The sequence below is a fragment of the Anas acuta genome, chromosome 3 (assembly GCF_963932015.1).
Source record: "Anas acuta chromosome 3, bAnaAcu1.1, whole genome shotgun sequence".
Classification (NCBI taxonomy): Eukaryota; Metazoa; Chordata; class Aves; order Anseriformes; family Anatidae; genus Anas; species Anas acuta.
Window position 1 is genome coordinate 10,391,555 of NC_088981.1, and position 11,809 is coordinate 10,403,363.

General features: G+C 43.7%; 1 protein-coding gene across 1 annotated transcript; it reads right to left on the minus strand.

The window, feature by feature from the left end:
• Window positions 1–382: 382 nt before the first annotated feature.
• On the minus strand, window positions 383–6,560 carry CNRIP1 (cannabinoid receptor interacting protein 1). The gene is made up of 3 exons (XM_068675653.1): window positions 6,160–6,560; window positions 5,432–5,576; window positions 383–1,838 (listed from the first exon to the last, which is right to left on the minus strand). The coding sequence occupies exons 1-3, from the start codon at window positions 6,336–6,338 to the stop codon at window positions 1,674–1,676; spliced, it is 489 nt and encodes a 162-aa protein (XP_068531754.1). The 5' UTR covers window positions 6,339–6,560; the 3' UTR covers window positions 383–1,673.
• Window positions 6,561–11,809: the final 5,249 nt, after the last annotated feature.

Genomic DNA, 11,809 nt, shown 5'->3' on the forward strand with positions numbered 1-11,809 from the left:
AATGTGCCTGTGTAATACTGCCTCAGAGCAGGGATGTAGCTGCCTAGCTTACTGCTCTGGTACTATATTACATCAGTGCTACGGTCAGCCTTTTTTGTCTCTAGAAATTTCAAACAGTCAAGTTTTTTGATTAAGAATTAAATGGGATTTTTTTTTTTTCAATTTCTACTGAGCATTATCGAATTCACATCCTGCATTCTAGCACATTGGGTTTGTATTTCCTAGAGGGAGCAGCTTTGGGCACTGAACATGAAGTGCCTCGGACTGAATTCTCAGAAAGCACTGGCTATGTACCCTCTGCTGTCTGACTTTTTAAAACCACTGCCATTTTTGATTTAATATTTTCTGCTCATTTAGATGGTCACGCTAGAGAAAAAAGAAATGTTTTAAGTCCTTTATTACAAAGATCAAAAGTCATGGTTACCATTTACATACACAATTTACAAATTATTCACAAAGGGAGTAACAGATATGCAAGAACTGACAGCTTACTTCAGCCCAAGTAGGGGATGGGACAGTATAGTTGTTTCCCTGGTTTATTTACTGAAAGAAAAGGTATTTGTTTTCTTTGTTGTTGTTGCCTATATATGTTAAACACTGACCTAGTGTTTATGTAGCACCTTTAGTCATGACTGTGCAATTGCTTACATGCTTATCCTTACGTGAAAGAGCACAACGCATTGCAATCTGCAGTTTGATCACAATGAGTGAGGAGTTTTTGTTGGCTGGAAATCCTGTAGATTTTGGTATAATACAGTAGTCAGGCTTAAAAAAAGTTGATTTATGTGATTTCACTGATTTGAGCAATATTTCATTCAAAGAAAACCAGAGATTACTATCAGAACTCTTACTGTAAGAACTAAATTAAGGATGGCTGCTGTATCTTTCAAGACTATATAACCTTGACATAGACACTAGCCATGTTGTTAGATGTCTTTAATACCACAACTAATTTATTGCTTTTCTTTCATTTAGGTTAGCATGTTTTATAGTGTTCTCTAAAGCTATTTCAGAGACTGGGGAAGTTAACATCAAAGAATGCTAATTTACCAAATCTCACAAAATAGGAAATTTATACCAGGGTAACTTACAGCACTTGACAAAAGGAGAGTTTCCAAATCCCTTGCTATGACATCCCTTGATACCAACAGTGCAGTAGCTGCCATTTATCTAAACCTACAGACATCCATAATTTGCACTTTTTTTTGCTGTCCACTGGGATGACATGTAAACAAAATTCCTGAAGGAGCACACTGATTTAGGAGCAAACAAATATAAATATGGAAATTTCCAACATGATAGATATCGCATCCAAATTCTAAGCAATAAAGCAAAACACTTCACAAAGGGTGTTACATCTAGTGGGCATAATCCAGATAGTTATGACACTATTATGATAGGATGACTTTCTACCCAGGAATCAAATACTCTTTACCATGATGCCTACATTATTCCCAGGGTATAGGTAAAGAGCGTCACAGATGCCAAGGTAAACTTGAAATACAGTAACAGGCAAAGATTTCAGTGGCACCACCAGTACATACAACTGAGTTATTGGAACCTTACGGAACAAAGCGACGTTACAGTATGCCTTTGTTAAGGCTTCTTGCTGGTTTAAAAAGGTAGATTTTTTTTTTAAGGAGTTTGTCCAGCAGTGTTGGTTGCACTTCTCTTCAGTGGAAGGTCTCTTTGTTGATCCACATAAGACTGCGTGTCTCATTCGGTTTGCATTCGTACTCAATGCTGCCAAAACTGTTGCCCCACTGGCAGTGATCCCGTTTGTGGTAGTTGTAGAATTTGACTTGCCAGACTGTTTCAAAAGTGCCAATGTCGTTAAACTGTGAGGAAAAGGGAGCATCAGTGTTAATAAATGAAGGGGGTAAAAATGTTCAAGTTCCTATATTGGTAAATGTTACTAACAGCAAGAATCAAAGCTATAATCCTCAAGATGACACAGCAGTGGTGGCATGATGACCTCGAAGTGGCTTCTATATACCATGGATCATGTAGCCGTGATCTGTAGTGAAATAGGCTATCGCTTCAACTACATACCATACCTAGAGGCTGCAGTTAGGACAGGGAAGGTTCCTTCTTTGTAGCCCTCTGTCTACAGTGCCATGTCTCAGTGTCATGACTGAGACCTGCTGCTATCAGATCACTTACTCCTCCTCTGGGTTTTTATTCCATGTGTTACATGAAACTTAAGCAAAAGTTCCCATTTCTGCAATTGCTAGTTGTACTGTGGTGGCACAGCTTTTCCAACTTAGATACAAGTACCAGAGAGCAGAAAGGAGATGATCAGCACACGTTAGTAGCTAAGAGTCTAATACAGTGAAGGAATAGCGAGACACTGACTGTAAGTTGTCTGTGTGTGCAAGTCAGTGGATAAGACTATGGCTGTAGTAAGTTCTGTGTAATAAGATCTCTAACTTGTTTTTTAACATTTTTTTTTCTTTCAAGAATTTCCATCACTCACTAATGACAACCTCTTCACTTGACTCTTTTCCATTCTCATCATGTGCCTGGAAGCTGACCTTAGATCATCTACCTAGGGTAATCACACTCACAAAGTCAGTATGAAAACTCTATTCTTACTCAATTGCAAGCAGAGCCTTTTGTACTCAGTTTTCTCAGAAGGGCATGGAGGTTTTTTTGCTTGTTTTTTGTTTTTAATCCAAGATGTGTTTTTTAAGCTGCTGCTACTTAATGGACATTGCTTTAAACCTCCCCCAGCCCACTGTGGTATCTTAAATTTAGCCGGACGATGGCAGGAGTTGCTGTGTGCTGACAGTGGAAGGTTTTTATTTGGCTCTAGTTGCAAGTGTTACCTTAAAGGTGTAGTTGAAATATTTCTGTTGCTTCCATTGAAGGAGGCAAAAATCAGACATACAAGCTATTTTACCCCTCCCAGCAATCAAAATCTTAATTAAGGGTCCTTCATTATTCCCCTCTGATAGTAATCCTGAAACCAGCAGTAATGCAAGATGGTAAAAGTGAAGCATGTTGAATATTACTGGGCACAACCTACATGGAGAAATCCTCAGTAGAGAGGAGCACCAACCACTCTTGCCCGAAAACTGAAGAAGAAAATTGATTGATCCAGAAGAAAAAGTGTTTCTTTACAAAAGTATTTGTAAAAGGTGATACGATCAAGAGCAGTATTGCATTTCATTGATGTACAGAAAAATCTGATTTCATAAGAGATGAAGGAGGAAAACAAGTTGTCTTCCTTCACTGACCCACTTTGCTGAGCTACTCAGAGTAGTTTGTCTGACTGCTGGGGATTTCCAGGAGAAGGAAAGAATTAAATTGCAGAGCTTTTCTACTCTGTGCCTCCCCACAAGCCCAGTTCTTAGCACGTGCAGCAGCTCTGTGGCATAACGAATGTTCTGCATCCTCTGAGCTCCCCTGAATTCCCGTGGCTCCTGAGACTGAATCCTGGCTCCTCCACTGGGCCAACATGCGGCCATCCCCAGGGAAGAAGGGTGTCCCTACCCTTGGGCAGGCTCAGCTTGGTGCTGTAGGCAGGAGTAATTATTTAATTGTTCCCTTTGAATCTGTGTGCTAGGATGACTTGGTGGCTATTTGTTATGGGAAGAGAGGTCTAGGTTCTTAATCAGTCTTGGTCTGATCTGACCAAGAATAAAATCAGACCAAAGAGAGGTATCTAACTGGGTTTACACCATCTGTTAGACAGCTGAGAGTTTTCTGGTTAGCGGGTGCAAGTGAACAGTCAGCTAACAGCAACACATCCTCATTTTCTGGAATCCAGACACGGGATTGTTGTTTTACATATATATACTCTGTCTGTAAGAGGTAAGATAAAAGTAGGAGCACAAAGAAGTTATGCATTTAAAATTTCAGAGCAGACAAGAAATACAGTTATCACTTTCATGGATACTCTGTCTTCTGGGCATTAAATTGGCAGTATCAGACCAGCTCAACATTGGGACTGACCTCTCAGTCTATTCCTAATGTGAGTTCAGACTTCTAAGCTTTAAATAGTCCTTTTCTCCCTAGGATATGTCAGGATCCTGCCAGTTACAGAAAAGGAAGTGGAGGCAGAAGTTCCTTATAATTGAAAGAAATAGGAAAATGTAAAGCAGCGTACAGTGAGCCTAGTTTTGAAGATTCAGGAAGTAGGTATTAGAAGCAGTTTTTGAACTGGGGTGCCTGAGGCTTGTTCCCTAAATCTGTCATAGCTCTGGCTAGCTAAGCAGCTAAATGATGAGTTAGGCATGTAAATCCCTGTTGAGGTGCCTATATTTGATACTTAAAAGTATCAGTTGTGGACTTCTAAGTCTGTACTGAAGAACCAATCTGTCAAGATCAAACCCTAAAAGGGGTTGAGGACTTGCTAAACACTTTCAAATCCTATTAGTTTCATGGTTTAGAGTATCAGGATTTGATTTGTAAAGCTGCTGTTTGGATAAATATTGTGGCTGCTCGTTCTTATGTTGCAAGAAAACAACCAGGAGCTTGTGGCTGAAAACCAGACCCTCCTTCCATTACTTGGAATTCCTTCATTTGTGTTTTATCGGTCTTAGTTTTCTGCACAGAAGTTAAATTTCCATATTTTCAGAGTTCACCTCAGTAATGTGGAGGGTACAATCCACATAGGTATCAAAATAGAGCTGCCTCAATCAGAGCACGTGTGTTTTTGGGTCAGTGCCCTTTAGCCTCCTGGAGTAAAGCCATTGTGAAACAGAACTGTGCTGAACAAGTGGTTTCCAACAACCCTGCTCAATGTTGGTGCTGTAAAAATTCTCACTCTTTTCCTTCCCCCTGAGAAGAAAATCACCAGCCTATAGTTTCTGTATTTGTTAGAGAGAGTCTGCTGCTCAGAGTCATCCTAGGCATTCATTTTTTTGGGGTGTTAGGAGGCAAATGTATAGAGAAGGGATTAACATGGACAAATACTGCAGGGTAGCCTTATTAGCCTAAGATTAGGGAGTGGTAACTGTTAGTGGGATGTTGGTCCCCAAAGTTACACATTGTGTAATTGTCAGAAACTTTAAATTAAGCTGTTACAGATATCCAGAAGGGTATTGCTGTGCCAAATGGCAGAACATTCCAGAATAAAAAACAAACACAAGATAAAGTTAAGAAGAAATCTTGAGTGCAGCAAGCAAATATGAGAAAAAGCTGAAATCTGGGAGGCTTGGAAACCTTAGTAGGGTCCTAAACTCATAGAAATTAGAGCAGACCCTTAGGAGGGCTTCAGCCGAAGATGACATACTGCTCCGTTTCCTCTCTGTGGTATGGGAGCTGCAGGACAAACACCACAAATCCCTCACAGCTGTAATCGGGGCGGGGAAAAGACTGATGGAAAGCAAAGAGGGCAGCAGCTGTGAGCAGGATTTGCCCTGAAATATTTCTCTGCCACGCTTTCCTCCATGGGTGTCACATCCGTGCGCGGAGGACCACGTACCTGCATGTTGACCTGGATGGGCTGTCTCTCCCCGCTCTTGGTGTGGGGCACCCCTTCTGTGTCGTAGATCCCCGTGTACGAGGCCACCTGAGCATCCCTCGATTTCTCCTCTAGTGGCACATTGACGCCCCCAATGCCCATAGTCCTGCGAAGAGACAGGATCCGGCCTTTCAGCAGCCCTGCAGGCCCCCTCGGAACCGGGGATGTGGCAGTGGTTTCAGCAGACCTGCAGGTGCTGCTGACTCACCGGGGCTCCCCCCAAAAAAAATAATAAAATCAGGGCTCTGCAATCACCCAGGGAAGGTGAAAAAGGAATGTGAGGATCCCCAGGAGCTGGGGAGGGCTTGGGTGAATCCCTTCTCCGTGGCTGGAGGACATTTTCTTGTCTGTGTCCTCCCTGGTGCTGGTCTCTGCTTTGGCAGGGTGCAGCGGGGCTGGGCTGGGAGCATCCCCAAGCTGCAGGAGCCCATCCTTCTGCCCCCAGGGCAAACCACGGGGAAGGAGGGAGAAAAGGAGCCAGGCCCTAATAAGCTACGGAGGGAGGAAAGGGGAAAGAAGCGACTCCCAAACGCAGCCTCCCTCCGGAGCCAGCAAGGGAAAGGCTGCCCAGAGACCCAGCAACGCGGCAGCGAGAGGGCGGAGAGGGAGAAATCACGGAAACCCCGCGCTGTCAGCCTGCCAGGAAACCCTCTTAAACCTCTAAAAATAAAAGCTTTGGATGCACTTACGTGGCCTGGACGGTGCCGGGCCGGAGGGCGATGTCGATCTTGTACTTGGCCCCGGTGAGCAGCTTGATGGTGCGGTTCTGGCCGAAGCGCTGCCCGTCCACCTTGAAGTACACGGCGCCGTCGTTGGGCTGGATGCGCAGCGACACGCTGATCTTCACCAGGCTGGGGATGTCGCCCATGGCGAGAGGGGGGGGGGGCTGTCCTCGTCTCTCCCCCCTCCGCAGCAGGGCAGAGCAGAGCGAGGCGGCGAGGGAGAGGAAGAGGAGGAGGGAGGAAGAGGAGGGGCTGCCGGAGCGCAGCCGGCACAGCCCTTCCCCAAAGCAGCGCACGATGGATTTAGTTTGCCCTTCCCCTCTAATCACGGCGCAGCGTCTGGGCGCCGGGTTTCCTCTTCCCCGCTGTCCCTCCGTGTCCCTCCTGTCCTTCCCTGTCCCCCTGTCCCTCCCTGTCCCCCCTGTCCCCGTTCCCAGCCGGTGGCCGCGGCCCCGGCCCGCCCCGTTCAGCACCGCGGCCCCGGACAGCGGCCCCGAGCCCGGGCATCCCCGGCGCCTTCCCTCCCTCCCCGTCCCACTCCTTTATTTTCACAGGGAAAACCCCACCACAAAGGCGGTGTCAGGCCGGCATGGCAATTCTTCAGCCCTTTACCAATGGCTGCCACCATCCCTCCAAGGATCTGTGCCCGTCCTGCCTTAATTCAGCTCTACGCCGCTCCCGATTGCGTGTATAGCAGCAGGAGGCTCAGGCACCCTTTCCATTCTTCTGCAAAGAATATATATATTTTTTTCCTTTTCCATATCTGTTCTATTTACTGTTAAAACTGCAACATTCTCACAGCTGACACAGGATCCGGACCATAAATGTATTTTTTGTTTGATTGAACGACAGTTCATGATTTCATTAGGAGCATTGCACAGCTCGTTCACCTACATGTTGTGCTGGGCCTGATGTTTTCTGTTTTCCTAAAGCAGGGATGTACACAGGGTGGTAAAATGTAGTATTGTTAAGTCATATGGAAGATCAGGCATTACCCAGCTTCTTTTCATTCTGTATGCAAGTTAATTACTGATATTTTTATTTTTATTTGTTGTAACAAGCAAATTAACACATACTGCTGAAAACTTGACTTCTGCAACAGAAATCTTACTGTATTTGCTTTGATTAAGTATCCAGCTAAGATTAGGCTTCAGAATTTGTTCAGCAAGCAAGGTTTCCACAAAAATAAGAGCAGGGTGTGATTCCTACATCTCAGAACTGTGTATATAGCAAGCTCTGTAAATAACATCCCACCTTTGATAGCAGTCATTGGTAGCAGGGATTATCCTGTAGGAAAGTTTTTACATTATGCAGTCATTACTTCTCCCACTGAACAGTCAGGAGTGAAATAAATGCCATTTAAAAACAAAATAAAGCAAAACCAAACCAAACAAAACCAGTTCTTTATGTATGACGAGGTAGCTGCATTATCAACATTACTATATGACAAGAATCTTATGGACTTGGTGAGTCACCTAAGACTCTTGTATTGTCACAGGACAACTAATCAAAAAGTAGTTACATTTAATCAAGTAGTAAGTTCCAGAAGCAACTCATCCCACAGTGGGGGCCTATGTTTCATCACAAGTCATACACTGAACTTCGTTGATTTATTGCCCAGATCTGTGTTGACTTTAAAGGTCCTTGAGAACAGACATCAAAAATTGGGTAAAATGAATCCCTCCAACGCCCCAACCATTGTCTAAGTCAGCAGTGAATGGTCTCGAAAATATCTTGGAAATCATCAATCAAGTGGCATGTACAGGTTTTCACATGAGGAAGCACCTGTGATATTTAGACAATTATAACTTTATGGCTCAGAAAACACCAGGTGTGCATTTCTCCTTATCTTGTTTGATCATTGCAAGAGACTTCCCTTTTTTCATTATATTCTGCTGAGAATATAATTCTGCTGTTTTTGTGGCTTGTTGAAAGTTTTGCTTGCAGCAATTCCCACTTCTATAAGTTTAAATGTAATTCAGTAAGAAACCACAGAGGCCTTACACATGGGAATCTGATAGCATCACTTAAAGCGGTGTGAAGAATAATGGCCATTGCCAGGGATCGGTTTTACTCCCCTCACAGGCCAGACATATCATGTTGTAGTAAATTGTGTGTGGCTAAAGGCATTGATTGCAATTAGCTTCCCAAGTACACGAGAGGTCAGATCTATAACGAGTTTTTTTTCCCCTTATTATTTCTGCCTGCATGATCACCTTTCTCTGGGCACAGCTCAGGCTGTGATTGTATTCCAGACCACTATGGCAAAATAGCAAACACAAGGGAGAACTTAATAAGCATCGTAATATGGATCATGTATACGTAGGCTGAGTAACTGTTTTACTGCGTGAAAGTGAAATGCGGTGAGGGTGGAACATTTATGCAGAAGCAGTTTGAAATGTAAGCATTGTCTTTCTTTTTATTGATCTGATAACTTCACATGCCTTTAGTGCTTACATTTATCTGACCCTACCAGATGTTCTTTATCATTGTAGATGACGGGGAGAGGCTGCCTTTCATAAGTCTTTCTGGGAGGTTATTTTTGTTGCTGCAGCATAACAACTGCCCTTAATAGTTGTGACTAGCTTCACCTGGACTCTCCACCCCACACCTCCACCTGTGGACCCTATTTCAGGTCAGTCCTGAGCCTTCAGTCTTTGCCTGAGCTATGTGCTGGTCTTAAGTTTTGCTACAGGCAATGCCCTGCCAGTTCTCACAGGGATTTTCTGTGCGTTCCAGGCCCTAAGGAGATGCTGGTCTGCATAGTTTCCCTGATATTACATGCTTGATTTTTCCATGTGGAATAAGATAACTGCAGGAATAAGGAGGCAGTGTGCTTTTTGCTGAAAAAAATAAAAAATTGCTCTGAGCACAGAGCAAATGCGGTGACCCCTACAAGGGTCAAAATTAAATAAGTTGTTATAGGACCTACATCAGGTCTTAAGTCACAACAGTAGTTTATTTCTAGAAGCAAATACATGGGCTTATGTGTCCTTCCCTTCATTATTATTATTTTTTATTCTTTCAAGTCTGCTTTTTGTTTCTCTGGCATCTGAGACTTCACAGGAGTCAGTAGGATACGTTAAGCTAATTCCCTTTCCTTTGGGGGCAGGGACACTGCGAAATTCCCACGTGCACTGATGAGCCCCTTAGTGCTCATGAAGAGGGCGGTGAGCTTCCTCAGGTGAGCAGCTACCAACGTGTTCATTCATCCTCATCTCTTTTTCTTCCGAGACCTATGAGGGTTGCATGCTGCAGTTTCACCTTTCTAGACATCTCTGTTGTGCCTAGGCCTTCTCTGCTTTGCCTGCATCACCTACGTGTGTTGCTGATGGAGAAATACTCTAGGGAAAAGGTAGGTCACAGGTGAGGTTCGATGTATTCAGTGAAAAGTCAGAGCTTATATGCATGCAAGCCATGGCGTATGCTATGTGCTGGTCCAGTTTGCCTAGAAAACATTCAGGGTTGGTCCATCTGCTGTCTTGAATCCGCTCTAAACGGTCATTCTGTGTGTGACGTGTCAGGTACATGAATGTTTCAGCATCACTATTTACATAGATCTCCCCATTTTCCATTTAATATATTAATCCTGCTGCATGGCTCTACAAGAATTAAATACATGAAACGTGCCTAGAGGTCAGAATAAGATGGCTCCTTTATGACAGACAACACGCAGCATTTAGGTTCCAAGGTGACAAGAACAATTCTTGTAATAGTTTCCTGCTTTCTTCTCTTCAATTCCTTTCTTAATACCACGCTGACTGTGAATGTTCTGGTTTTGGGTTTCTTTTCGAGAAGTGGATGTAAAGCCACAGTCGCTCATTTGCTAAAAATAGCCGTGTGTGGTGCCACATGGAGTGAATTGTGCTGAGCCGTGCATCTGCCAGCTCTCAGTTTAATACTGTAATTCTTCTGAGATCGCTGCCTCTGAGTAGAAGTCAGAAAGGGTTTTACTTCTACTTGCAGCTGGACCTTTGCAAACCTTATGTTATTTTTCTCATGTAGACAATCGTTTTGATTGTATCGCATCTGATTTAATTTCTCTGGGAAATCTGGCTTGATTTGCTGGAGAGATGCATGTTTCTGGAGAACTCAACCATTCTGTTACAGATGGAGTGGGCTTACAGCACTTAAAGTGCAGCAGGCAGATCTGAAATCCAGCCATGCAAGGGCTAGCACCGAGAGCAGCAAAGCTGATGTAACAAGCTGAAGAGCTGCCTGTGGTCCTTGCAGCCGACACATTTACTTGCAGAGAGATGGCTGGGTGTAAATGCCCATCAGTCTCTCAGCTAGATCCCTTGCTCACATAAATTCAAGTGATTGCTTTTTTTTTTTTTTTAATGCTTGCAGGAGCGAGTCCTGAAGTGGCAGAAAGAAACGTAATTTTCTGAGGAAGTACAGCAGCAAGATGTCGCTTACAGGAACGGTTCACTTGCCAATAAGCTGAGCTAAGATATTCATCTGTGATCTCTGCTGCAGATTGTGTTGTTGTGGCAAATGTTTGTAATCTGCCATCAAGCACCTTTACTTTGGGCAGAAATGGGGAGAACAGGGTAACTTACAGCAGATTTCCACAATTCAGGTTATGATCCTTTTGCTGCCAGAAATCAGCCCTTCCATGGAAAGCCAGAACAATGCAGGCCTTCCTCTTCCCTAGGCCTGCTGCTGCTCTTTATGACCAGCTTGTTAAAGAAGACCAGCTTGTTAAAGTGCATCAGCACTGTGTCCTTCACATCGGCCACAGTCACTGCATGGTTAAGGACCGTCTTGCTTTGCGTGAGTGATTTAGTTGATCAGCACATTTTTGCCCGGGGATGACAAAGCGTTGATTCCCCTGTGATGATGGGTGATAAATGAAACAAAGTCAGAAGGGCAAAAAGAATAGCTGAGCTTTGAAGATGAGAGAAACAATGCAGAGAAAATAAATGTTATAAAAGTAGCTGCATCCAGCTAAAACTCAATGAAGATAATTTTATGCCTTGACAGTGAGTTGCTTAAGTACCTAATGGTAAATTCTGGAGTCATTGGCTTGGTGACACTGTATCTCTAATTTCATTTCACACATCTTCAAGGACTTTTTATGCAGGTAAATGAGAAATTGAGTGTCCTTTGCTTACTGGTGGAGTCAGCATCCTTTTCTCTTCACAGTAAACCACTTTCTAGTATAAGGTCATATAGATGCTCTATCAAAGGACTGTCCCTGGGCGTTTCATATCATTAGTTCATCACTGTAATCCTGACTAAGCAAAAACACCATTCCGGCAGGAGCAGGTGGGCAGGGATGCCAAGGGGGAAATCTGTGCAAAAGCTGCCTGCAGAGAGAAAGACACTGGCAGTTTAGTCTTTGTTCTCATAAGCCCTTCTAGCTGGGGAAGGGGTTTCCTTTCCTCAGGCCTAAAGGGCAGCAAGGTAGGGAAAGAAGTAAGAGCTAACTGTGAGCTACTTTGTGGTCTTTAATGTTCACCCCCATGCTCTGTAGCCTTATGGGTGTTTTTTTTTTTTTTTTTTATTTACAGTCTACAGGGAGTCTACAGGCTTCTGAGTACATCAAGCATTATGATGGGCCTAGAGAGATAATATAAACAGCAGCTAGCAGAGAAAGGTTTGAGAAAATTAG

What these genes read in the sequence shown, in the direction of transcription:
- CNRIP1 (XM_068675653.1), bottom strand. Translation starts at nt 6,338, where the DNA reads ATGGGCGACATCCCCAGCCTGGTGAAGATCAGCGTGTCGCTGCGCATC. An exon ending in CCCGGCACCGTCCAGGCCAC is followed by an intron (nt 5,577 to 6,159) that starts GTAAGTGCATCC and finishes GTCTCTTCGCAG; the next exon opens with GACTATGGGCATTGGGGGCG. An exon ending in CCATCCAGGTCAACATGCAG is followed by an intron (nt 1,839 to 5,431) that starts GTACGTGGTCCT and finishes TTTTCCTCACAG; the next exon opens with TTTAACGACATTGGCACTTT.